This window comes from Chiloscyllium plagiosum, unplaced genomic scaffold (assembly GCF_037043375.1).
Source record: "Chiloscyllium plagiosum isolate Xiang-an unplaced genomic scaffold, Cpla_swu_hap1 HiC_scaffold_9, whole genome shotgun sequence".
NCBI lineage: Eukaryota > Metazoa > Chordata > Chondrichthyes > Orectolobiformes > Hemiscylliidae > Chiloscyllium > Chiloscyllium plagiosum.
This window is the reverse complement of record NW_028270147.1, coordinates 48,225,895-48,251,682: the sequence shown is the minus strand read 5'-3', so window position 1 is coordinate 48,251,682 and position 25,788 is coordinate 48,225,895. Positions and strand designations below refer to the sequence as shown.

The window sequence follows — 25,788 nt, the reverse complement described above, 5'->3', positions numbered from 1 at the left end:
CAGACAGGCAAGGCAAGGGAATACATGATGAACAGTAGGACCCTGGGAAACAACAAAGATCAGAGGAATCTTGGTGTGCTTGTCCACTGGTCCTTTAAAGTATTAGGGCAGATAGATAAAATGGTTAAGACATATAGGATTCTTAACTCTATTCGACGATGCAAGGAGTTTAAGAGCAGCAGGTGATGTTGGAACTGTATAAAACAACAGTTAGGCCACAGCAAGAGTATTCTGTGCAGTTCTGGAACCCACATTATAGGAGGCATGTGATTGTATCAGAGGGGTGCAGAGGAGATTTATCTGGGTTGGCGAGTTTTAGTTATGAAGAGAGTTTGGATGGACCGTGATTGTTTTTCTTGGAGCAGAGGAGACTGAGGAGGGGGTATGAGGAACATGATTGAGATGTACAAAGTTATGAGGGGCATAGACACGGTAGACATGAAGGAACTTTTCTCTTTGTTGGATAGATGAATGTCTGGGAGCATAGATTTAAGGTAAAGAGCAAGCAGTTTAGAGGCGGTGTGAGGAAATATTTCTTCACCCATAGGCAGGATTTTCATTCTGATGACAAGAAACATAAGGTGAGGTCATTTCCAGATCCCAAACACACCTTGGGACAGAGTTAGGGAAGGCAAACAGGTCATTCGTCAATGAGCAAAATGCTCATTGCCCTGAGGAGAAAGTACACTCCTTATTTCTACCATTTCACACACCCATACTCACAACACCTGTTTTATGGTCTGGGGAATGGTGCACATCCAACCTCTATTGAGATGAGAAGAGTATGAGTAGGAAGGTTATAAACTAGACACCTGACCTATATTACATGCCACCGCACCAAAAATACACCTGGCAGATGCAAATATCAAACCCAAGTTTCATTGGACCTCTCTAACAATTGACAGAGAGGTGGGGTGGCAGTCAATTATTGGTCTGAAGAATGGAATGCAAGTGGGACTATAGACAGGGGCCTCAGTCTAATCTGGGTTTCACTATTGTTACTTCTATCTGGAGTCATGTAGAAAATTTGAGTGCAAGAACATATCATGAGAACCAGAGGCCTAAAACCCAGGGTTAGCTCTTGGGTTCTTGGGACCCTGGGGTCCTCCTGCAGGCAATACAGTGCAAGGAGAGGGAGATCCTCTTCCTGGAGAATGACAGGGAAAGGCCACCCAACCAATAATGCAAAAGCAGAAATGAGATTCGAAAAAAATTAAACCCAGTGTCGGAAAATAAATGATCTAATAAGTTTAGCAAGGTGAGCCAATGGGCCCTTAAGTATTTTTCCTCTGACACCTTACTTTGGAGAGGAGCATCAGGTTGCATGCTTCTTTTGAACAAACGAGGAGTTGCCATATTGTTACGACACGGGGTAAACCATCCTGCTTAATTTAAAATCAGCAACACAGAAAAGGTTTATCCCATACAGCAATTTGTAAAACTTCAAGTGGGCAAGAACTATTTGAAATAAAAATGAACAACTTTATTTTGTAAAATATAACAGCGAACAATTAACTAACAACCATTTACAGTTCCTTCCTTTAATCTATCTTTTATCTTTCCTTCAATAATACTAGTATGATAGAACTCCCATTTAAGAGTAACAGAAAAATTCAAATTTAAAAACCAGCCAGTGGTCGAATCTTCTCTTTATCTTCGTCAGTAGATTTGCTCCCAAGGTCAGCATTTAGGTTTTTCTCCATGCAAACTCCTTCTCTAGACAGGTACCTCTCAGAGAATTCTGACTAACAGTCTACATCTGTTGGTTTGGGGGCAGTTCTCCTCCCAGCTGTTTAATTTTCCCCAGTCTTATACCCCAAAGCATCGGCTTTTAAGATCGTCAATATACTAAATTCAAACTTGATTGGAATTTGGTATTTTTCGGGGTATCATTTAAACTGATTAGCCTAATTTGAATCTGTTTTGTCATTTCCAGGCAACCAGCTACCGCAGTAACTGGAGCACATGTAACATGTGTCTTATTGAGAACATTTGATGCTGTCATTGCTAACTTTTACTCACTTAAAAGTATAGTACATCCACATCTTCATAACAAAAAATGAACCATCATAATGAAAAGATAGCTTCATTTTTTTCTCTACTTTTTAAACACATTGCCCTAACATACAGCTATTACTTTCTTCCCATATGCCTGTATGTGTGTTTTATAGGTGTATATATAAAAAAAATTAAATAAAGACAAATCTCATCCGTTAAATCCGTGATAACACAATTGCAATTACATTCTTCCAACCCGCAACATGTGTGATTTGTAAATTAAAAGTTTGTAACATAAGATTTCAATGAAATAGTCTCATATTCTTGTCTTTAAAGCGTTCTAAGAATGTAAGTGGATTGTGGTCACTGTACACAACCGTCTCCGATACATTGTTTGATACACATTAAAATGTTGTAAGGCCAGTACCAAACTCAATAGTTCTCTTTCGATCGTGGAGTATTTCCTTTGGTGGATGTCGATCTTCTTTGAAAAGTAACCAACTGGCAGTTCAATCCCATCCTCATCTTCCTATAGGAGTACAGTTCCAACTCCAATGTCACTAGCATCGATGGCAACTTTAAAAGGTTTTTGAATAATTTGGTGTTGCTAAAGCTGGTTTGGTGGTTAATATTGATTTCAAATTGTCAAATGCCTCCTGGCATGGTTCATTCCACCGAAACTGTGTGTTGTTCTTCAGCAAATCAGTTAACAGTGCCACTACACTGCTGAAGTTTGGAACAAACTTCCGATAGAATCCGTTGAGTCCTTAGAATTGAAACACCTCTTCCTTTGAGGTTGGTCATGGAAATTCCTCAATGGCTTTCGTCTTTGCGTTCCGTGGATTCAACCTTCCATGACCAATGTTATGTTCCAAGAACGTCACCTCTGCTTTCACAAATTCCATTTTATTTAAGTTTATCACCAGTTTTGCTTCTCGTAGTCATTCAAAGAGCTTTGCCAACTGTACCATGCAATCTTTTCAGGACTTACTAAAGATCACTACATTACATTGAACATAGAAAAATACAGCGCAGTACAGGCCCTTTGGCCCTCGATGTTGCGCCTATCCAAGCCCACCTAACCTACACTAGCCCACTATCCTCCATATGCCTATCCGATGCCCATTTAAATGCCCATAAAGAGGGAGAGTCCACCACTGCTACTGGCAGGGCATTCCATGAACTCACGACTCGCTGAGTAAAGAATCTACCCCTAACATCTGTCCTATACCTACCACCCCTTAATTTAAAGCTATGCCCCCTCGTAATAGCTGGCCCCATACATGGAAAAAGGTTCTCATGGTCAAGGTATTGTCCAAATAGACTGCACAGTTTGTTAACCCAGCCATAACTCTGTTCATCAGTCTTTGGAATGTGGCAGGTGCGTTCTTCATTCCAAAGGGCATCACTTTAAACTGATATAGCCCATTTGGGATTACAAATGCGTAAATTTCTTTTGCTGACTCTGATAAAGGCACCTGCCAGTAACCAGGCATTAAGTCCAATTTGGTGATGTAACTGGCTTGTCCAACTTTGTCAATATAGTCCTCCACTCTAGGAATTGGATATGAGTCTGATTTTGTAATGGTGTTGATCTTCTGATGATCCACGCAGAATCATTGAGTCCCACCCAGGTTGGGAACTAAGACGATTGGCGAACTCCACTTGCTCTAGCTTGGTTCGATGATGTCCTCGTCAAGCATGGCCTCCACCTCCTTCTGGACCTGTTTTGCTTTGAAAGGATTAAGCTGATCATGGTGTTGTTTTATCAGAGCAGTATTTCCTGTATTCCATGTACAATAGCATTAGTCCTCCCCACCTGATTCTTACCTATGTCCTTGTATTGCAGTAACAAATCTTTAAACTGCGTTCTATGCTCCTGAGACAGATAGCTTACTAACCTATTCCACTCCTCAAGGATTTCTTCATTTTTAAAATCTAATTTGAGGCACCCTAAAATCCAAATTTGATTTCTGGATTTGATTCTTCACTCTGCAGAGCAGTAACTAACACCTGTTTCTCAAATTCTTTCTCTCTAATATAATACAGTTTCAACATGTTCACTTGACATACTCAATGCCTTTTTTTCTATCTGGCATCTTTACTAGATAGTTCACCTGACTCAACTTCTTTTCAATTTGATAGGGACCACTAATCTGGCTTTGAAGGAATGTCTTATCACTAGTAACAGTACTAAGATGTCATCCCTCAGGAAAACATGAGTCTCAGAGCTTTTATCTGCCATCTATTTCATTCTATACTGTGCCCTCTTTAGGCGCTGTTTAGCTAACTCACTTACTCTATTTAATCTCTCCTTCACCTCCAATACATGATCTAAGTGTGAGATCTCTGACTTTGGTCCTGTCAATTTTTATTTAATTAATTTCAAAGGGCCTCTCACTTTATGACCAAATATTAACTCAAAGGAAGTGAACTGAGTAGATTTGTTTGGGGTATCTCTAATGGCAAACAATATAAATGGGATACCTTTATCCCAATCATTCCAGTAATCCTTAGAGTATGCTCTCAAATGGTCTTCAAGGTCTGAGTTAAAAATCACACAACACCAGGTTATAATCCAACAGGTTTTTCGGAAGCACTAGATTTTGGAATGCTGCTCCTTCATCAGGTGGTTGTGGAGAATAAGGTTGTAAGACACAGAATTTATAGCAAAAGTTTACAGTGTGATGTAATTGAAATTATATATTGAAAAAGATCTGGATTGTTTGTTAAATCTCTCATCTTTTAGAATGACCATGTTGGTTTCAGTTCTTTCATATGTAAATTGCAAAACCTTTTTTTAAAAGTTACATTCTCAAGTGAACTTTAACAATTGGTGTCATGTTGGCCCAAATAATGTATTGAAGGTGTGAGCCTCCCTGTGTGAGGCTGTCTGAGCTACAATGGTCAGACTGATTCTAATCTAAAAAACGATTTACAGAATCTTACATGGATTCATGCAGTTTTTAAGCAAAGTAAAATGTAATTCTGCAAGTTCAAATTCACCCCACAAACTTATATGTGTATGTGTGTTGGGGGGAGTGGTTATGAGTGTCTGTGAGAGGGTGTCTGTGTGTGTGAGTGTGAGTGTAAAGGGCTTTAAGTCTGTGAGAGGTTGTGTGTGTGTATGAGAGAGGGTCTGCGTTAGTGTGTGTGTGTGTGTCTGTGTGTGTGTATAGTACAATGGGGTCACCTGTCGTGTGACATGAACCCAAGGTCCCAGTTGAGGCCATCCCCATGGGTACCGAACTTCGCCATCAGCTTCTGCTTGGACACGTTTTGTTGTTGGTCAGTACCGAAGTCCACCTTGAAGGACAGTCACCCGAAGGTCTGAGGTCGATTGTTCCTGACTGCTGAAGTGCTGTCCGACTGATGGGAATGCTCCTGTCTGTTGATTGTTTTGCTGTGTCCGTTCATCTATTGCTGTAGCCTCTGTTTGGTCTCACCAATGTACCTTGCCTCAGGGCATCCTTGCCTGCAGCATATGAGATAGACAACATTGGCTAAGTTGCATGAGTACCTGCCACGTACATGGTGGGAAATATTCCCATGTGTAATGACAGTACCCGTGTCGACATTCTGACACGTCTTGCAGGGCCTACCATGACAACGTTGCGTGGTATTGTCCTGAAAGCCAGGCAGTTTGCTACGAACAATGATCTCTTTGAGGTTTGGTGGCTGTTTAAAGGTGAGAAGTGGAGGTGTGGGGAAGGTCTTGGCGAGGTGCTCATTCTCATTGACAATGTTTTGCAGGCTGCAAAGAACATGGCATAGTTTTTTTGGCTCCTGTGAAGTACTGGACAACAAAGGGTACCCTGTTGGTTGCAGCTCATGTCTGTCTCCTGAGGAGGTCATAATGGTTTCTCGCTGTGGCACGTCGGGACTGGCGGTCGATGAGTTGAACATCGTACCCCATTCTTATGAGGGCATCCCTGAGTACTTCCAAGTGCCCATCATGTTCCTCCTCATCTGAACAGATCCTAGGTATGCGTAGGGCTTGTCCAAAGGAGATGGCCGTTTTAATATGTTTCGGGTGGAAGCTAGAGAAGTGTTGCATCACGAGGTTATCCGTGGATTTGTGGTTGAGTGAGGTGCTGAGGTGCCCATCCTTAATGGAGACGCATGCATCCAAGAATGAGACAGATACTAGAGAGTAGTCCATGGTGAGTTTGATGGTGGGATGAAACTCATTGATATCACTGCAAAGTTGTTTCAGTGATTTTTTGCCATTGGTCCAGAGGACGAAATTGTCGTCAATATACCTGATGTATAGTGTTGGTTGGAGACCCTGTGAAGAGAAGAAGTCTTGTTCGAACTTGTGTACGATAATGTTGGCACATTGGGGTGCAAATTTGGTCCCCATAGCTGTTCCATGTGTCTGGATGAAGAACTGGTTCTCAAAGGTGAAGACATTGTGATTGAGGATAAAGCGGATAAGTCATAGGATGGTGCTCGGAGATTGGCAGTTGTTAGTGTTGAGTACTGAGGCTGTACTTTGTCCTCAACCGGGACCTTGGGTTCATGTCACACTACAGGTGACCCCATTGCACTTCACACACACAGACGGACACAGACACTGACACTCCTACACACGCACACACACACTTGCAGTATGTGTGACTGTACACTCACACATACACTCCATACACACCCTTTCACACACACTTATAACCACCCCCTCCCACCACCCCCCACACACATGCACACATGCACATATAAGTTTGTGGGGTGAATTTGTACTTGCAGAATTACATTTTACTTTGCTCAAAAACTGCATGAATCCATGTAAGATTCTGTAAATCTGTTTTTTGGATTAGAATCAGTCTGACCATTGTGGCACAGATAGCCTCACACAGGGAGCTAATACCTTTAATACATTATTTGGACCAACATGGCACCAATTATTAAAGTTCACTTGAGAATGTAACTTTTAAAAAAAAATTTGCGATTTACATATGAAAGAACTGAAACCAATATGGTCATTCTAAAAGATGAGAGACTTACAAACAATCCAGATCTTTTTCAATATATAATTTCAATTACATCACACTGTAAACTTTTGCTATAAATTCTGTGTCTTATTCTCCTCAACCACCTGATGAAGCAGCAGCACTCCAAAAGCTAGTGCTTCCAAATAAACCTACTAGGATTCAGGATGATATGCACTGGATTTAAAGTACTGTATACCTAAGCTATCCATAACCTCCTTAAACAGACTAGCAGTAAAATTTGACCCTTGATCCAACTGAATCTCTCTGGGTAGCCCATACTGCATGAAGAAAGCTACTAACTCCTCTACCACCTTTTTTGCCTTGATGCTCCATAATGGAATTACCTCCAGAAATCTGGTAGACACATCCATTATGGTTAACAAGCACTGGTTCCCACTTTTAGTTCTCGGGAGGGGACCTACACAATCAATTATAACCCACATGAAAGGTTCTTCTAATGTGGGAATTGGCTACAACGGTGCTGGTTTTATTACCGCCTGTGGCTTACCTATTATTTGGCATGCATGACACGTACGGCAAAAGTTAACCACATCCTTGTGCATTTCAGGCAAATAAAAATGTTTTTGTACCTTAGCCTGAGTCTTTCGTACCTCTAGGTGACCTCCTACAGGTAGCTCATGTGCTACCTGTCTGTATGCTACCAGCAACACAATCTGCTGCACCTTGGCCATTTCTCCCCAGCACTAATCTCCATTTCTGTGTTAGGATTTTATAACCCTCCGGAATATTCTCTGCCTCCTTTTCAGAGTACGCATCCTCATATATCTCTTTTATTGTCTTATCTTGCTCTTGCAAGTCTCTGAGCCTTTCAGGATGAAACACTTCTGTCTGACTCTGCCTGTTCAGGTTTTTCCTGCACCACTATGTCGAACAGGGAATCCGCTAATTGAACCTCAGTTCCTTCATCTTTCTCTTTACTTTTTGCTTCGTGCTGTGACTTATGATAGTGGGATCTGGTTACCACACAGTCTGGGAAAAGACCAGAATATTTCTGTTTTAACTCCTCAGTTTTTTGGTCTTCCTTGGGCTTCTCCACAACATGGGGTGTCACTCCCACCTTGGATCCTGCCAAATTATTCCCAACAACAAACTGAATTCCTGGAACTGACACTCTGTCAATCATTCCCACTGTAACTTCCCCAGTCTTAAGTTGGCACTCCAACCTGATGTTACAGAAGGGAATGCTAAATTTCTGTCCATCTATCCCACATATTATCACACTCTTGGGTAACAGATCAGAAGGAGGGCACATTTGCTCATCCCTTACTATCAGCAACTGGTTAGATCCTGTATCCCTCAAAATTATAACTTCTTGTCCTTCTCCCCTGTACTTTCTGAATAAACTTTACCCACAAAGGCGAATTCTTTGTAGAGATCAGGTACTAACTCCATATCCAGCCCCTGCCTAGGCTGTGCACTCCCCTGCAGCTCCTCGGCTGTTCCTGGGGTTTCCTTTACTACCTTCACTAATGCCACTCGCTTAGCTTCTTTTGCCACATCTTTTCCCACGGCGCCTTTCTTTAAGGACCCGTGGCAGTGAAAACACCTTTTCCTAGTGTCCTTCTGAAACTACCAACACTGTAATTTTCTGTGGCCCGCTCCATTATAGTGAAGACACCTGAGGCCTTTCACCTCCTGTCCACCCTCTTGTGCATCTTTAACATGTGGTAAATTCTTATCAGTGATCTCTACTCTTGGTTTCGTAGTGTAGGATCTGCCCTTCTCCCAACATTTCTATCTTCACAGGATGAAGCTCTGGCCAGAAGCTTGTCTTATGCACCAATCTGCAATTCTGCTACTCTTTGCACTTCCTGAACTTTCTGTACCTCCACGTGAATTCTTACCATCTCTGGAAGTGAATTTTTAAACTCCTCCAGCAAAATAATCTGTCTTAGAGCCTCAAACTTCTTATCTATTTTCAAAGCACGTATCCATCGATTAGAATGACTATGTTTAATTCTTTCCAACTCAACATTAGTCTGACCTGGTTCCTTCTTTGTGTTTCTAAACTGCTGTCTATATGCTTCTGGTACCAATTCATAAGCACTTAAAATAGCCTGTTTAACCTCTTCATAATCCATTGACACCTCATCGGACAGTGCGGCAAATACCTCATTAGCTCTGCCTACCAGTTTAGTCTGAACTAGCATTACCCATAAATCCTCAGACCACTCCATCTGCCTAGTCAATTTTTCAAATGAAATTAATAAGGCTTCACATCTTTCTCATCAAAATGTAGCAGTCTTGGCATATTTGTATATATCACTACTTTCTCTTTTAATCTCCATCTGTTTATTTGACTTTGCTGACTAAGTCGCAACTTGTCAAGTTCAAATTCTCTCTTTTTGCTCTGCTAAGAACTTTCTTTCTCTTTCTTTCTCCCTTTTCTCTTTCTCTCTTTGCTCAACTAAGAACCTTTTCTCTCTCTCTTTTCCTCTCGCTCCCTTTGTTCATCTTCTAACTCAATTTTCCTCAATTGTAATTTAAGTTTTTCTACCTCTACTGCACCTGTCTGTTCCTCTGACACACCTAAGTATTTGACTAACTCCCTTACAATTTCATCTTTACTTTTGTCCTTGGTTAAACTCAAATCTAACATATTTGTTAATTCTAAAAGTATGGCCTTTTTCTTTTCTTCTAAACTTTCTTGGCAAATTTGAGAAAAATCTTTAAATTCCAGAACCTCTTTAGCAATTTTAAGAGCCATTTCTCTCACTTTTAATTTAATCAACCACAAGTCACCGAACATAAACAAATTGCCTCCCCTACATTTTATTTAATGATCTAGGACACTAACCTGCAAGTGTTTAAATCTGCTGGGAGTTTTCATACCCCCGGATCTATTCAAATCTGTCTAAACCAGTTCAAATCATGGACCCGAGCCCCCACACTGTTATGACACAGGGTAAACCCTCCTGCTTAATTTAAAACCAGCAACACAGAAAAGATTTATCCCATGCAGTAATCTGTAAAAATTCAAGTGGCCAAGGTCTATTTAAAGTAAAAATTAACAACTTTATTTCTTAAAGTATATCAGAGAATAATCAACTAACAACTATTTACAACTCCTTCCTCCAACCTATCTTTGACTTTCCCTTCTATAATACTAGTTCGATTAAACTCCCAATTAAGGTTTACAGAAAAACTCAAATTTTAAAGCCAACCAGTGGTTGAATCTTCTCTTTATCTTTGTCCATAGATTGGCTACCCAGGTCAGTGTTAAGGCTTTTCTCTGTGCAAACTCCTTCTCTAGACAGGTACCTCTCAGAGAGTTCTGACTAGCAGTCTACAGCTGTTGGCCTGGTGACAGTTCTCCTCCCAGCTGTTCAATTTTCCTGGTCTTATACCCCAAAGCATCAGATTATGTCATTGCCTTTTAAAATTGTCGATATACTCAATTCAAACTTGGGTTGTAATTTAGTATTTTTCGTGGTATCATTTAAACTGATTGGCCTAATTTGAATCTGTTTTGGCGTTTCCAGGCAGCCAGCTACCCCAGTAGCTGGAGCACATGTTGCATTGTGTCTTATTGAGAACACTTGGTGCTATTACTGCTAGCTTTTACTCTCTTAAAGGTATACTACACCCACACCTTCATAAAAATATCTTATTTGCTTACTTATCAGAACCTTGGCTCAGAACCTTGGTAGTATTGAATTGACATTGAGTCATATTCAGCTTCTAATGAAAAAGAACAGCTGATAGTCCAAATGGACCAGCTGTGCCTTTTCTCTTTTTGTCCTTGAAGAAACAGGCCCATTATGCCTGGAAGAAGGTCAAATACTGTTGAATGGATCCCAATCTTAACCTGATTGCACCCCAGGTGAAATTCAGGCCATAAGAGGTCAGCAATGACCTCGGCACCATGGGCATTCATGGTGGACGGCATACCATGAGTTGCAATGAGTTGCAATGAGAAGCTTAAGTACTGCAGAGGCTTCTGCGCACTAAGTTTAACTTTCATGGTCACAACATGTCTCCCACAGATGCAATAGTGATTCATAATTAACTAATTAATTATTAATAATAAATATTGCCCTAACCACCACTAGGTTAAGAGCCATAGCAGTCAAGCACAAAAGAAGCACTGTCATATCTCTACAATTACATGATCCTTCAGTGCAGATACAATCACCTTTGTTGGTCATTATGTGCAGGCAGTGGGTGAGGACCATATTGCAAATATACAACAGGATATATCAGAGGCAGTTGCAATTATAAGAGGGACACTTGGATGATGGAGGACAGCCACATCCTTGTTCAAATTGGGCACCAATGCATGGTCCATTGGAAAGAAGGCTGTATCTAGATCAACAGCAGCAACAGATGTGCTGGCATACGTCAGAATTCCCTTGGGAAGTGTGGGGTCATGAACAAAAAAATTAAGGAGTTTATTCACTTCATTTGTGCCACCATGGCTCAAGTTTTGAGCACATGAGCTCTTCCAGTGACAGAGTGCTCAAGATCACAGAAGGCCATAACGCAGTTCTTGGAATCCGTGCACTTTTTTAAAAATTCATTTGTGGAATATGGGCGTCACTGACGAACCAGCAGTTATTGCCCATCCCTAGTTGCCCTTGAGAAGGTGGTAGTGAGCTGCCTTCTTGACCCGCTGCAGTCTACCTGCTGTGGGTTGACCCACAATATCATAGGGAGGGAATTCTGGAATTTTGACCAAGTGACAGTGAAGGAACAGCAATATATTTCCAAGTCAGGACGGTGAATGGTTTGGAGGGGAACTTGAAGGTAGTAGTGTTCCCATTTATCTGCTACCCTTGTCCATTTAGATGGAAATGTTTGTAGGTTTGGAATGTGCAGTCTCAGAATCTTTGGTGAATTTCTGCAGAACATCTCATAGATAATACACACCACTGCTATTGAGCATCGGTAGTGAAGGGATGGATGCTTGTGGAAGTGATACCAATCCAGCAGACTGCTTTTTCCAGGACAGTGTCAAGCTTCTTGAGTGTTGTTGGGGCTGCACTCATCCAGGCAAGTGGAGAGTATTCTACCACACTCCTGACTTGGGCCTTATAAATGGTTTCTCAGGCTCTGGGGAGTCAGGGGTGTGCTACCCACTGCAGAATTCCGAGCCTCTGATCCTGTCTTGTAGCCACTGTATTTATGTGGTGAATCCAGTTGAGTTTCTGGTCAATGATAATTACCAGGATATTGATTGTGCAGGATTCGGTGATGGTAATACCATTGAATGTCAAGGGGTGGTGGTTAGATTGTCTCTTATTAGTGATGGTCACAGCCTAGCATTTATGTGATGCAAATGTCACTTAACACTTGTAAGCCCCAGCCTTGATACTGTCCAGATCTTGTTGCATTAAACATGGACTGTTTCAGTATCTGAGGAGTCACAAACGGTGTTGAACACTGTGCAATCATCGTCAAACGTCCCCACTTCTGACCTTCTGATGGAGACAAAGTCATTAATGAAGCAGTTGAAGATGGTTTGGACTCGGATACTACCCTGAGGAACTCTTAAAGAGATGTCCTGGAGATGAGATGACTGACCTTCTACAACCATGACCATCTTTCTATTTGTCTAAACGCCGGAGAGTTTGCCCCCAATACTGATTGATTCCAGTTTTGCTTGGGCTCCTTAATGCCAAACTTGATTGAATGCAGCCTTGATGTCAAGGGTTGTCACTCTCACCTCACCTCTGTCCATGTTTGAACCAACGCTGTAATGAGGTCAGGAGCTGAGTGGCCCCGGCAGAACCCAAACTGGGTATCACTGAGCAAATTATTGCTGAGCAGGTGTTGCTTGATAGCACTGTTGATGGCAATGTTCCAACATTTTGCTGATGATTGAGAGTTGACCGATGGGGCAATAATTTGCCGCGTTGGATTTGTCCTACTTTTTATGTACAGGACATACTTGGGCAATTTTCCACATTGTCAGGTAGGTGCCAGTGTTGAAACTGCACTGGAACAGCATGGCTAGGGGAGTGGCAAGGCTTCAGTACTGTTGCCGGAATATTATCAGGGCCCGTAGCCTTTGCAGTATCCAGTATATCCAACCACTTCTTGATGTCATGTGGAGTGAATTGAATTGGCTGAGGACTGGTATCTGGGGACCACTGGAGTAGGCTGAAATGGATCATCCACTTGACACTTCTGGCTGAAAGCTACAGCCTTGTCCTTTGCAGTGATGTGCTGGACTCTTGCGTTATTGAGAATGGAGATATTTGAATGGTTAGATTAGATTCCCTACAGTGTGGAAACAGGCCCAACCAGTCCACACCAATCCTCCGAAGAACAACCCACCCAGACCCATTTCACTCTGACTAATGCACCTAACACTATGGGCAATTTAGCATTGCCAATTTACCTGACCTGCACATCTTTGGATTGTGGGAGGAAACCGGAGCACCCGGAGGAAACCCACGCAGACATGGAGAGAATGTGCAAACTCCTCACAGACAGTCACCCGAGGCTGGAATTGAACCTGGGACCCTGGTGCTGTGAGGCAGCAGTGCTAACCACTAAGCCACTGTGCCCCCTCCTCTTCCAAAATGTTCAATCATCCACCACCAATCACGATTGGATGTGGCAGGACTGCATGGCTTAGTTGTGATCTGTTGGTTATGAGATTGCTTAGCTCTGTCTATCACTTGCTGCTTATGCTATTTGACATAAAAGTGGTCCTGTTTGGTAGCTTCACCATATTGACACCCCATTGTCAGGTATGCCTGGTACTGCTCCTGGCTTGCCCTCCTGCATTCTCCATTCAACTAGGGTTGATCCTCTGGCTTGATGGTAATGGTTAAGTGGGGGATATGCCAGTCCATGAGATTACAGATTGTGTTGGAGTACAATTCTGCTGCTGATGGCCCCATAACGCCTCATGGATGCCCATTCTTGAGTTGCTAAATCTGTTTGAAATCTGTCTCGTTGAGCACGGTGGTAGTGCCACACAACACGATGGAGATTATTCTCAATGTGAAGGTGGGACTTCGTCTCCACAAGGGCTGCTTGGTGGTCGCTCTTACAATATTATTATGGACAGGTACATCTGCAGATGGCATACTGGTAAGATTGAGGTCAAGAATGTTTTTCCCTCTTGTTGTTCCCTCACCATCTGCCGCAGACCCAGTCTAGTGTCTATGACATTTAGGACCCAACCAGCTCGATCAGAGTACTGTTGCCAATCCACTCTTGGTGGTGGACATTGAAATCTCCCACCCAGAGTACAATTTTCTGCCCTTGCCAACCTCAGTGCTTCCTCTAAGTGTTGTTCCACATGGAAAAGTGCCAATTCATCAGCTGAGGGAGGAGGGTGTATGGTAATCAGCAGGAGCTTTCCTTGCCCGTGTTTAACCTGAAGCCATGAAACTTCATGGGGTCTGGAGTCAATGTTGAGGAATCCCACAGCAACTCTGACTGTATACTACTGTGCCACCACCTCAACTGGGTCTGTCCCGCAGGTAGGATAGGATGTATCCAGAAATGGTGTTAGTAGTGTCTGGGACATTGTCTGTCAGGTATGATTCCGTGAGTATGACTGTCAGGCTCTTTCTTGACTAGCCTGTGAGACAGCTCTCTCAATTTTGGCACAAGGTCCCAGATGTTAGTAAGGAGGATTTTTCAGGGTCAAAAGCGCTGTTTCTGTCCATTCCGGTGCCAAGACTGATACCAGGTGATCTGTCCAGTTTCATTTCTTTGAGACTTAGTCACGATTGGTACAACTTGCTAGGCCACTTCAGAGGTCAGTTGAGAGTCAATGACATTTCTGTGGGTCTGGAGTCACATTGAGGACTATCAGGTGAGGAGGGCAGATTTCCTTTTGTGAAGGACATTAATGAACCAGATGGGTTTTTTCTCCAGCAATCGACAATGATTTCATGGTCATCAGTAGATTCTTAATTCCAGATTCATTTTATTGAATTCAGTCTCCACCATCTGTTGTGGCAGGATTCAAACCCAGATCTCCAGGACATTAGCTGAGTTTCTGGATTAATAGTCCAGCAATACTACCACTAGGCCATCGCCTTCCCAACTGTGCATTGATGGCCAAGAATGCATGCCAAACTTTGTAGCTGGACCAGTCAGTGTCGCTAATGGCTTGGGGATGTCTGAAGGAGATATCAGTTGCAATACTGAACTGCAGGTGCTGGAAATCTGAAACAAAAACAGAAAATGCTCAAGAAACTCAGCAGATCTGGCAGCATCTGTAAAAAGAGAAACAGAGTTAATATCCAGTGACTGAAGTTGACTCAAAACACTAATTCTGTTTCTCGCTCTACAGATACTGCCAGATCTGCTGAGTTTCTGCAGCACTTTATGTTTTTCATTCCAGCTGGTGTTCCCTCCAGTTATCCAAATCCCCAGACAAGAGCTGACGATGTCACAGAGAAGAATGAGGAAGCCTGCTCTCATTGTCATCATCAACCTCCTTACCCCCACTGATGGAGGGAGCCTGTGTGAAGCAGAATTTGATGAAAGAGTCTGTCCCTACAGTGATTCAGATGTAACAGCCTCAGGAGATGCCCTCAATGGCACCTTCACAACACAGACAACCATATTACAATCACAGCTGTTGGCAGGCCAGCCATGACCAACTTTTCTCTACTTCATCTGAGCTCAGGGGGTAGCATTGTGTAGAAGTGGCTGAGTATGCAGACATTACATCGCAGAGCGCACTGAGGAGATACTGATGTGTCTTCTTCCTGTAATTGCACCATAAGCTAGATATGTGAGCCTCCTTTTCTAAATAGTGAGACAAACAACGATGTATAAAGTGGTGAAAGAAATCGATGGTTCATCCTTGTGACAGTAAAACCTCTGATCAGATGTGCACCCTGTGGCAGTAAGTTTTTAGTTTTGTAAGCTGCATCTTCAATAGACATTTTAGCACTGACAGATCAAACTGGGTTCTGAACTGGGTTCTAACCCATTCATCTTGGGTTAGAAGTGTTCAGTTGAAACTTGATATTGATGAAATCTTTGAACCCTGCGACAAACCTGGTCATCTCCCTGAATAGTTGGAGCAGCTTTGATGTTCTGCATCTGCTCCTCCTCTTCATTCTTCACTTCTATTACCTGCTGCTTCACTTCCATTGATGAGTTGTATCCCTCCAGGGCCTCACCCTCATCAATGTTCACATGTCTCTGGAGGGCCACGTTATGAAATGCTCAGCAGACCACCACAATGAAGGAGACCCGTGCAGGTGTGTATTGCAGTGTTTCATCTGACTAATCCTGACCCTGAATCGCATTCTCAGAAATTAGATGGCCTGCTCAAGGGTACTCCTAGAAACAGATAGCTCCAGTTGTATCACTTTCTCCGTATTTCTCATGGAGGAGTAAGTGCCCATCTCTTCAAATGCCTTAAGATGCCACATGCTGGCAGTGGCAAATCAATTGTCTGGGTGGCAACTTGCCAATTGGATGCCTTTGTGCTTGCTATCCTATTAAAGACAGAAAATTGGCTACTGCAACTGATCAGAGATGAGATCTGGAACATTGGCAATCCGTGAGAGAGACAGGCACAGCTGAGTGGGTTGTAATGAGCCATTCTCATAAAGATGGATATTTGATGAAAATATATCACGGCGAAAGTTGTTCAGACTCTTTTCTTGCACACTGCTCTGGCATTGATGCATGAAACCTCTAACTCTGAGTTGAAGGCCTCCACACACAGCAGGAAAAATGCCAGTTGGGACACATAATTCCTCCTGCAATTGGTTGCCTGTCTCCAAACCTACCAGCACAAGGATGCAAAAAGTCAGCTTTCATGTTCATCTCAACTAGGTAAAACAGCGTAAGTCACTTCCTGAGCTTGTACTATGGAAATTTTCACCCATGGCCGTTTGAGATAAATGAGTCTTTTGAATGTTGAGCTAATGAACAAGACATAAACTCAGCGATGAAGAGGTATGATGTACAATTTGGCAAAGATTTGAAGGGGATCATTCAGTCGCCAGCACCCCTACAAGTGTTCTTTTTAAACTCTTTCATGGGATGTGGGCACCGCTGGCTAGGCCAGCATTTGTTGCTCATCCCTAATTGCCCAGAGAACAGTTGAGAATCAACCACATTGCGGTGGGTCTGGAGTCACGTGTAATGATTGCCGTTTCCTTCCCTAAAGGATATTAGTGAACTAAGTGGGGATTTTTTTCCTGACAGTTGTTTCGTGGTCATCATTAGACCTCTGTCAATTTCAAATTCCACCAGGGCAGTAATTTAACCCAGGTCCACAGAACATTACCTGGGTTTCTGGATTAATAGTCTGGCGATAATACTACTAGGCCATCACCACCCCTTAACACAGGCCTATTTGCATTGCCCAGTCACAATGAGTCTAAAAGAAGAGTCATATTAAAATCAAAATGTTAACTCTGTTTCTCTCTCTACTAAGCTCTGATGATATAAATATCATTAATATAATTAACTCAGTTTAAGACGTTAGCTACCAGACTACTGGGTTTCTCCAATAAATTCTGTTTTTATTTCAGATATCCAGTATCCCTGCAATATTTTCTTTTTGTTTTCCAATTTAATGTCTGCAGCTCTCATATCCTACCAGAGTCCAACTGACCTCCAAAATCCATATTTTAATAATGAGACTGTATTTTAACTGATCTGCTCCTTTTAATGTAACCTGAGGGTGAGGCCCTCGGGTAAATGGTCATTTAGAGGCAGATGTGGTATCTACTAAGCTCTGATGATTTAGATAGCAATTGTTGCTGCTACTTTATGATTTTTGATCTGAAGAACCCTAACTGAAACGGTTCTTCTTTTTTGCATCGACAACAAATTACAAATGGCACACATTTGTGGCAGTATGATAAATATGCAAAAAAAACTGTTCATCTCAAATGTCTTTCAGGTGTTTCTAGAGGAGTTGGGTTCATCCGTTTTGATAAACGAATAGAAGCAGAGGAAGCAATCAAGGGACTGAATGGGCAGAAACCTTCCGGTGCTACAGAACCAATAACTGTGAAATTTGCCAATAATCCCAGCCAGAAAACAAGCCAAGCACTACTCTCACAGTTGTATCAGTCACCAAGCAGACGTTATCCTGGGCCCCTGCATCATCAGGCTCAGAGGTTCAGGTAATAACAAACATACATTTTAGTTGGCTTCTATTTTATACAGATTTATTTTAAGATTAAACTAACGTCTTAAACTGAGTTAATTATATTAATGATATTTATATTAATTTTGGTCATCACTTCCAAATAAAATTTATTTTGTGTAAAATAAAAAACTGAAATGTTTATGATTTAAATTTGAACTTCTTACCAGCAAAATAGCATCCATTTAAGTAAAGTTTTATAATTTATTACATCCTATTTCATAATTCTCAAAGAAGTTTAATTAAGATATATATTTTGGCCATTGGACTGCATGCTTTGCTGTAGCAACAGCTAAAATGTCAGTGTGAAACTTGCAGGGTTTCCATACAGCAACACTTTTTTGTTTTCGGTTCTCAAGAGGAAGTCCTCTGCGACATACCTGTTCTAAGGATATAAAACAGGACGTGTTCTTGACCCAACCCATCAAATTTGGAGACGTAACTCACTGATTGGGCTGACTGTCTTAATATTTTAAGGCAAGGATTCAGTATTGCAATTAAGTCATGATCAGGTTTTCAGTTATACTGGTTTTTGGGTCAAGTCAGTGTGATATTTTCTTGGAATTAAGCTTCACTCCTAAAGTTACATACACAGACTTCAAGCTTCCATTGGCCAAGATCTAGCATTTCAGTTATAGCAGTGCTCACTTGTGGGTCCAGCAGCCCAGTACAACAGAACCTGCACTGGATGTTCCTCCCTCCTGATTCTTACAGGGACTCATTACTTCATGATTCCTACTGCAAAGACCATGGAGATTCAGACCAGGGAATGTGGCCTGGATCACCGAAGACTGTATTAGACTAAATAGAGTTATAGAGTCATGCAGAATGGAAACAGACCCTTCAGTCCAACTCATCTATGCCAACCAAGTTTCCTGAACTAAGCTAATCCCACTTGCTTGCATTTGGTCCAAATCCCTCCAGGTCTTTCCTATTCATGTACCTATCCAAATGTCTTTTAAATGTAACTGTACCTGCATCTACCACCTCTTCTGGCAGTTCATTCCACATATGAACCATCCTCTTTAAAAATGTTGACTCTCAAGAGTCTTTTAAATCTTTGTCCTTTCACATTAAAATTATGCCTCTAGTTTTGAGCCCCCCTGCACTAGGGAAACAACCTTTGATATTCACCTTATCTATGCTATTCATGATTTTATAAAATCTATCAAGCCACCCTTTAACCTCCTATGTCCAATGAAAAATGTCCCAGCCTATCCAGCCTCTCCTTATAACTCAAACCCTCCAGTCCTGGCAACCTACATTTAAATCTTTTCTTCACCCTCCCCAATTTAATAATATCCCTCCTATAGCACAGCAACCAGAATTGTATGCAGTATTTTGAAAGTGGCCTGACCAATGTCCTGTACAACCGCAATATGATGTCCCACCTCCTATACTCAATGGCCTGAGCAATGAAGGCAAGCATGCCAAACACCTTCTTTACCATCCTGTCTACTATGATGCAACTTTCAATGAGCTATGTTCCTGAAGCCTTCAATCTCTTCCCAGGACCCTACCATTAACTGTTCAAGTCCTGCCATTATCTGGCTTATCAAAATGCAACACCTCGCAATGATCTAAATTAAACTCTATCTGCCACTCCTCAGCCCATTGGCCCAATTGATCAAGATGCTTTTGTAATCTTAGATAACCTTCCTCATTGTCTAGTATACCACCAATTTTGGTGTCATCCCACAAACTTACTGACCACGCTTGCTGTATTCTCATTCAAATTATTTAGAAAAATGACAAATAACAATGGACCCAGCTCTGATCCCTGCGGAACAGACCTCCAGTCCAAAGAAAACCATACACCACCACCCTCTGTCTCTTGCCGTCAAGCCAATTTTGTATCCAGTTGGCAAGTTCACCCTGAATCCCATGTGATCTAACCTTACTGGCCAGTCTACCATGCAAAACCTGTCAAAAAGTATTATTAAAGTCATGTAGACAATGTCAACCTCTCTGTCCTCATATCTTCTTGGTCCTATCCTCAAACAACTCAATCAAGTTTGTGAAACATGATTTTCCACGCACAAAACCATGCTGACTATCCCGAATCAGTCATTGCCTTTCCAAATGCATGTACGTCATGTCTCACAGAATCCCTTCCAACAACTTATCCACTGCTGATGTCTATGGTTTCCTAGCTTTTCCTTTGCAGCCTTTCTTAAATAAAGGCACAGCATTAGTCACCCTCCAGTCTTCGGGCACATCGCCCATGGCTGTAGATGATACAAGTATCTCTGCAAGGGGCCCCGTGACTTCTTCCCTAACTTCCCACAAAATCCTGTGATACATTTGATCAGGTCCAGGCAATTTAACCACCTTTATGCTTTTTAACAGTGCCAACACCTTCTCTTCTGTAATGTGGACTGATTTCAAGACATCAATATTTATTTCCCTGAGTTCCCTAGCTTCCATGTCTTTCTCCACAGTAAATACTGAAGTGAAGTATTTGATTAGTACTCCTGTTGCCTCTATTACAGAAAAAGCCAATTGTAACTGTTACCTTTATTTTCACCACCTATATCAGCTTATCTGCATCCAACCCAATTTCAAAGACTGTCAACAAACTTTACAGATGCACTATTGAAAATATTCAATTTGGACATTTTGGTACAGCAACTGCTCTGCCTAGGACTGTAAGAAACTACAAAGTTGTGAAGATAGCCCAGTCCATCACGCAAGCCAACCTTCCATCCATTGACTCCATCTCCACTTCTTGCTGCCTCAGAAAGGCAGCCAACATAATCAAAGAGCAGTCCCACCCCAGCTATAATCTCTTCTGTCAGGCAGAAAATACAAAAGCTAAAACACATGTACCAACAGATTCAAGAACAGCTTCTTCCCTGCTATTTTTAGACTTCTGAATGTACCTCTCAAATTTCAAATCTAATATTGATCTTGTTTTTTGTGCAACTTCTTTGTAGCTGTAACTTTGTATTCCTCGCTCTGTTCTATCACCCTATGATCTTCGTATGGTATGATCTGCCCGTACTGCACGCAAAACAAAACTTTTCGCTGTACCTAGGTACATGTGACAATAATAAATCAAATCAAACATCTCAGTTGCCCAGTCTTTGGACTTCCATTGCCCCAATACCTCAATATAGCCATTCATCTGCTCATTAATTTTTTAACCTCCACGTCCACATTCAGAGCAAAATGTGTACTTGCTTCCATCCTTGTCAATGCCTCAGTATAGATCCCATAGCTGATCCCTGAAGTCCAATTTTTTTGGACTATCCATCACCTATCTGCTCGACTACATCAGTCCTCATATGCACTGCCAAAACCACACACTAGTCTAACATATTCCTGGAGGATGAAAATAGGTCCTGGCTATGTTTCTGCACTATCCTTTAATTTTTAATTTTTAATCTTTAATTTCTCTCTCTCCCTTCCCCTTCTAGCAGGAAGCCTTTGGACTGCTTTGCATTTACAATAGGCTGATTCCTTTCTTTCTATGCCTTTACCTTCAATTCAGCTTCTCTCCAGTATCTCTCCTGAGCACTTCTTGCCCACCCTCAGTTTACTTTATCCATTAGAATTGCCTGTTATTTCCCAAGCCCACTTTTCTGCAAATCTGCTAAACATTCAACATTATTAACCCCCATGCCAACTAGCATTATGAATGGTTCCTTCTCCTCAATCAATGACCCCCACCCTTTCAAAATTGGATTATCACCCTTCCTCAAAAAAACCTTAAACTCTGTACCTTTCTAATTTATCAGTTCATCTCTCTTTGTTGCAAAGTTCTGATCACCTCCTAAATGTGTGCACGTTTCTCCTGCAACTCCAGGTTTGAAACTGACTAATTAGGTTTACACACCTGGCAGAGCACTAACATGGCTCCAACTCAATTCACAAATGATATCATCTGTTATGATGACCCTCCTTGTCATCCTCAAGCTTTTTATAACCTTTGGTACAACGTCCAATGCCTTGTCTCTTTTTGTCCAACACTGCGATATTGCTTTTTTTGTTTTCACGCGTAGTTACCTGATAAACCAGATAATCTTCAGCAGTGGCTTCCCCTATGAAATCCTGGCAGGATCTGTCCTTCAGCCCCTCCTCTGAGACATCACTGGGCTGAATCTTCGTTTAGAATAGAAGTATGGGGCTGGGACCATTTCTGTGTTCCAACCCTGGTCTGAAGCCATTGTCAGAGGTGTGGGTTGCCAGAGGTACACTAAGGCAACTCCACCTTGAAGCACTCTCTAAAAAATTTACATGTCATTTAAATAAATTTTGATCATAGGTTGAAGGTCATATCTATGCAGGAAACCCAGCTACATGATAACTAATGGCTACAGGTACTGCCTACTGAATACTGCAACTTCAGTGGGGTTAAAATAGAAAGCCACCTGTATCCCCTAGGTTAGTCGCAAGCAAGCCACCTCTGGGCACTTGCTGGGCTTATTCCTTTGTGGGAGGACCCTTTTGCTACTTCAGAGTTCCCATCAGGGTGCCCAAGCCTTTCACAATATGCATTCAATTATCAGAATGTCTACCCCTCGCTGCTGGCTCTGAATGAGCCAGTGCTGGCGAACTCTGGGAGAAGCATCAAGATGTGGGAACATACCTGACTATTAAGCCCCAACACATAATTGACCAAACTTCTTCCCAGCCTGACCTTTAAAACAATCCTGGCAGATCTGGAAAGATTATGTTTGTCATCTGTCGATATAGGGTCAGGTTTGACATATATCCTGACAGTAGTTCTCTGTACAGTTCCCCTGCCTCAGGGTTTTCAAGCCATTTACCTGATTTCCAGTCATGGATATAATTTCTCCCAATTTGTAGCAAAATTGAAGCCATTGATTTTTGGACGTACTACAAAATCAATTTCCCTATCAAGAATTACATTCATGTTCAATTATCTCAGACTGAACTAGACTAGGATTCTTGTTCAACCATAAACTGAGCTTCAGACTCCATATTCTCTACATGACAAAGACTGTTGACTTCCTATTTATAAAATCATAGAGTCATATACATTAGAAACAGGCTCTTTGGACTACCATGTCTCTGCCAACTAGCAAACACCAAACTACACAAATCCCATTAACCTGTACTTGGTCATATCATACTATACCCTGGCATTTTAAGTACTTATCCAGATGCTTTTTAAATGTTGCGAGAATATCTGCTTCCACCACTCTCTCAGGCAGTATATGTTCTATATATCTTTCATCCTCTGGGTGAAAAAATTCTTCTCATAATCACCTCTAAACCACATATTCCTCACCTTTAAACTTATGCCCTCAGGTCTTAGATACATCTGCCTCGATGAAGAGATTCTCACAATCCAGTCTGTCTATACCACTCATAATTTTAAGTACTTCAGAATCCTCCTCTGCTCCAAGGAAAATAAACCCAGTCTATCCAGTCTCTCCTCATAAGGGAGACTTTTCATCCCAGGAAAAATCCTGGTGAATCTTGCATAAACCCTCTCCAGTGTGATCACATCCTTCCAATAGTATGGCAAGCAGAACTGCACACAATATTCCATTTATGACCTAAACAATGTTTTATAAAATTGTAACAAGACTTCCTTGCTCCTATATTCTACAGCCCAGCTAATGAGGGTAAGCATTCCATATGCCTTCTTCACCACTATGTCTACCCATGCTGACACCTCCAAGGAACTATGTAATTGTACACCAATGTTCCTTTGTTCCTCAATACTTGCTAGAGACCTATCATTCATTTTGTATATCCTTCCCTTATTGGACATCCGAAAATGCATCATCTTGCACTTAGCGGGATTATGCATCATCTTGCACTTACCATGGCTCTGCCCAATTTACCAGCTGATCAATATCAGTTGGTAGCCCAAGGTCATCCTATTCAGTGTCACCAACATCACCAATTTTTGTGATATCTGCTAACTTACTAATTAAACCTTCTAATTAACCATTCACATCCAACATTAACTAAGTACAGGTTAATGGGATTTGTGTAGTCTGGTGTTTGCTAGTTGGCAGAGACATGGTAGTCCAAAGGGCCTGTTTCTAATGTATGTGACTCTATGATTTTATAGATAGGAAGTAATGTAAACAACAAACAGCAACAGTCCCATCACCAAATCCTATGTTACACTGATGGTCATTGGCTTCCAATTACAAAAACAACATTTCACCATCACACTTTGCCTTCTGTATGTAAGCCAATTTTCAATCAGTTTGCCAACCTGCCTTCGATCCTATGGGCTGCTATTTCCATGTGGGACTTTGTCAAAGGCCTTACTGAAGTCCATGCAAATCACATCAACTGCAGTTTCCATTGCACTATTGTATCTGTTCTCTTAACTTCCAACTATTGGGAAAGATGCAGAGAAAAAAGTTCATAGAAAAATTACAGGGGCACAAGAATTATCGGGTAGTTATAATTAGGCAGTTTAATTATCCTAAGAGAGTAAGGGAAGTTATAGTGTAAAGTGCAGCGAGGAACTCTGATCCAATGTTTCCAACCTGAAAAGAAGCTATTGCTCTGGTCTGAGAAATCAGATGGATCATGTGTTCGTAAGGGAACATTTAAGGACAGTGATTACAGAATCACAAGGTTTAGGTTGCTTTTAAAAAAGGACAAGGAGCAGTCCAAAGTAAAAATAATTAAATGGGGGACGGAACGTTAGTGGGTTGGGAACAAATTTGACCTGGATTAAAGAATTGCGGACGACTGTAATGGAACAATGGGATGCCATTAAAGAGGACATATTTTGGGTTTTACAATAATAAAGGCAGAGGAACTAAGACTTCAAAAGCCAAAAGCTGGTTACTGACAGTAAGAGGATCGTCTGGGAAGGAGGTTTCCTATTACTTTTAAAAACATATGAGAAAAATAAATTTTCCTTTTCCTGGTCAATTATATTCAGTACAAACAGTTCTTATAAAGACAACAGCATGAAAGGGGGTGGCACCACATATTTTAACATCTCACTTTGTACTGATGTCCATGAATTGCAGGTCAACTTGGACCACGTAACATTAAAGACTCACTCAAACTGAAATCCAAAAATGGAGTCATCTGCTATTACTTTATTGGAGACATTTAGAAGACAACCCAGCCTAACACTTAGACTATAAGGAATTAGGGCATGGTCGAGGTACATTCCCAGAAGGCTGAACAGTAGAGCTCCATGGATAGCAAACGAAACAAAGTAAGATTCACAAGAAAGTATGCATATTATAGTGGGGAAATAGATAATAAAAATGAGAACTGGACTGAATATGGGAACCTTAGAGGGGAAGTGCTAAAAGAAAAAAGGAAACATGAGAAGCGAAGGCAAAATAGGAAAAGAGTCTGAGAGCTACCATAAGAGGAAATCCGAACATAAAAGGAAAACGGATGCTGATTCAGGATCAAAAAAAGGGAATTGGACATGGAGACAGAGATAGAAGTAATCCGTACTTTGCACCAATTTTTACCAAGGAGGAAGATGCTTTCCAAATTTAATGGAAGAGGAGGTAATTGATACATTGATGGGCCAAAACTTGATAACAAAAGTGTATTAGGTAGATTGGCTGCACTTAAAAATATCAGGACCGGATCAATGTATACCTGAATAAGGATAGAAGGGTAGAAATTGTGGAGACACAGATCATAATCTTTGAATCTCCCCAAGACATGGGTACTGTTAGAGGCCTAGAGAATTGCAGATCTTACACCATCTTG

General features: G+C 41.5%; 1 protein-coding gene across 8 annotated transcripts in view; it reads left to right on the top strand.

The window, feature by feature from the left end:
• elavl4 (ELAV like neuron-specific RNA binding protein 4) overlaps positions 1 to 25,788 on the top strand; it is a 115,864-nt gene that overhangs the window by 71,782 nt on the left and 18,294 nt on the right. For all 8 annotated transcript variants that reach the window (XM_043699232.2, XM_043699227.2, XM_043699231.2 and 5 more), the window contains one exon: positions 17,854 to 18,079. In XM_043699232.2, coding sequence (XP_043555167.1) covers positions 17,854 to 18,079 — 226 coding nt within the window. The remainder of the gene's footprint in view (positions 1 to 17,853; positions 18,080 to 25,788) is intronic.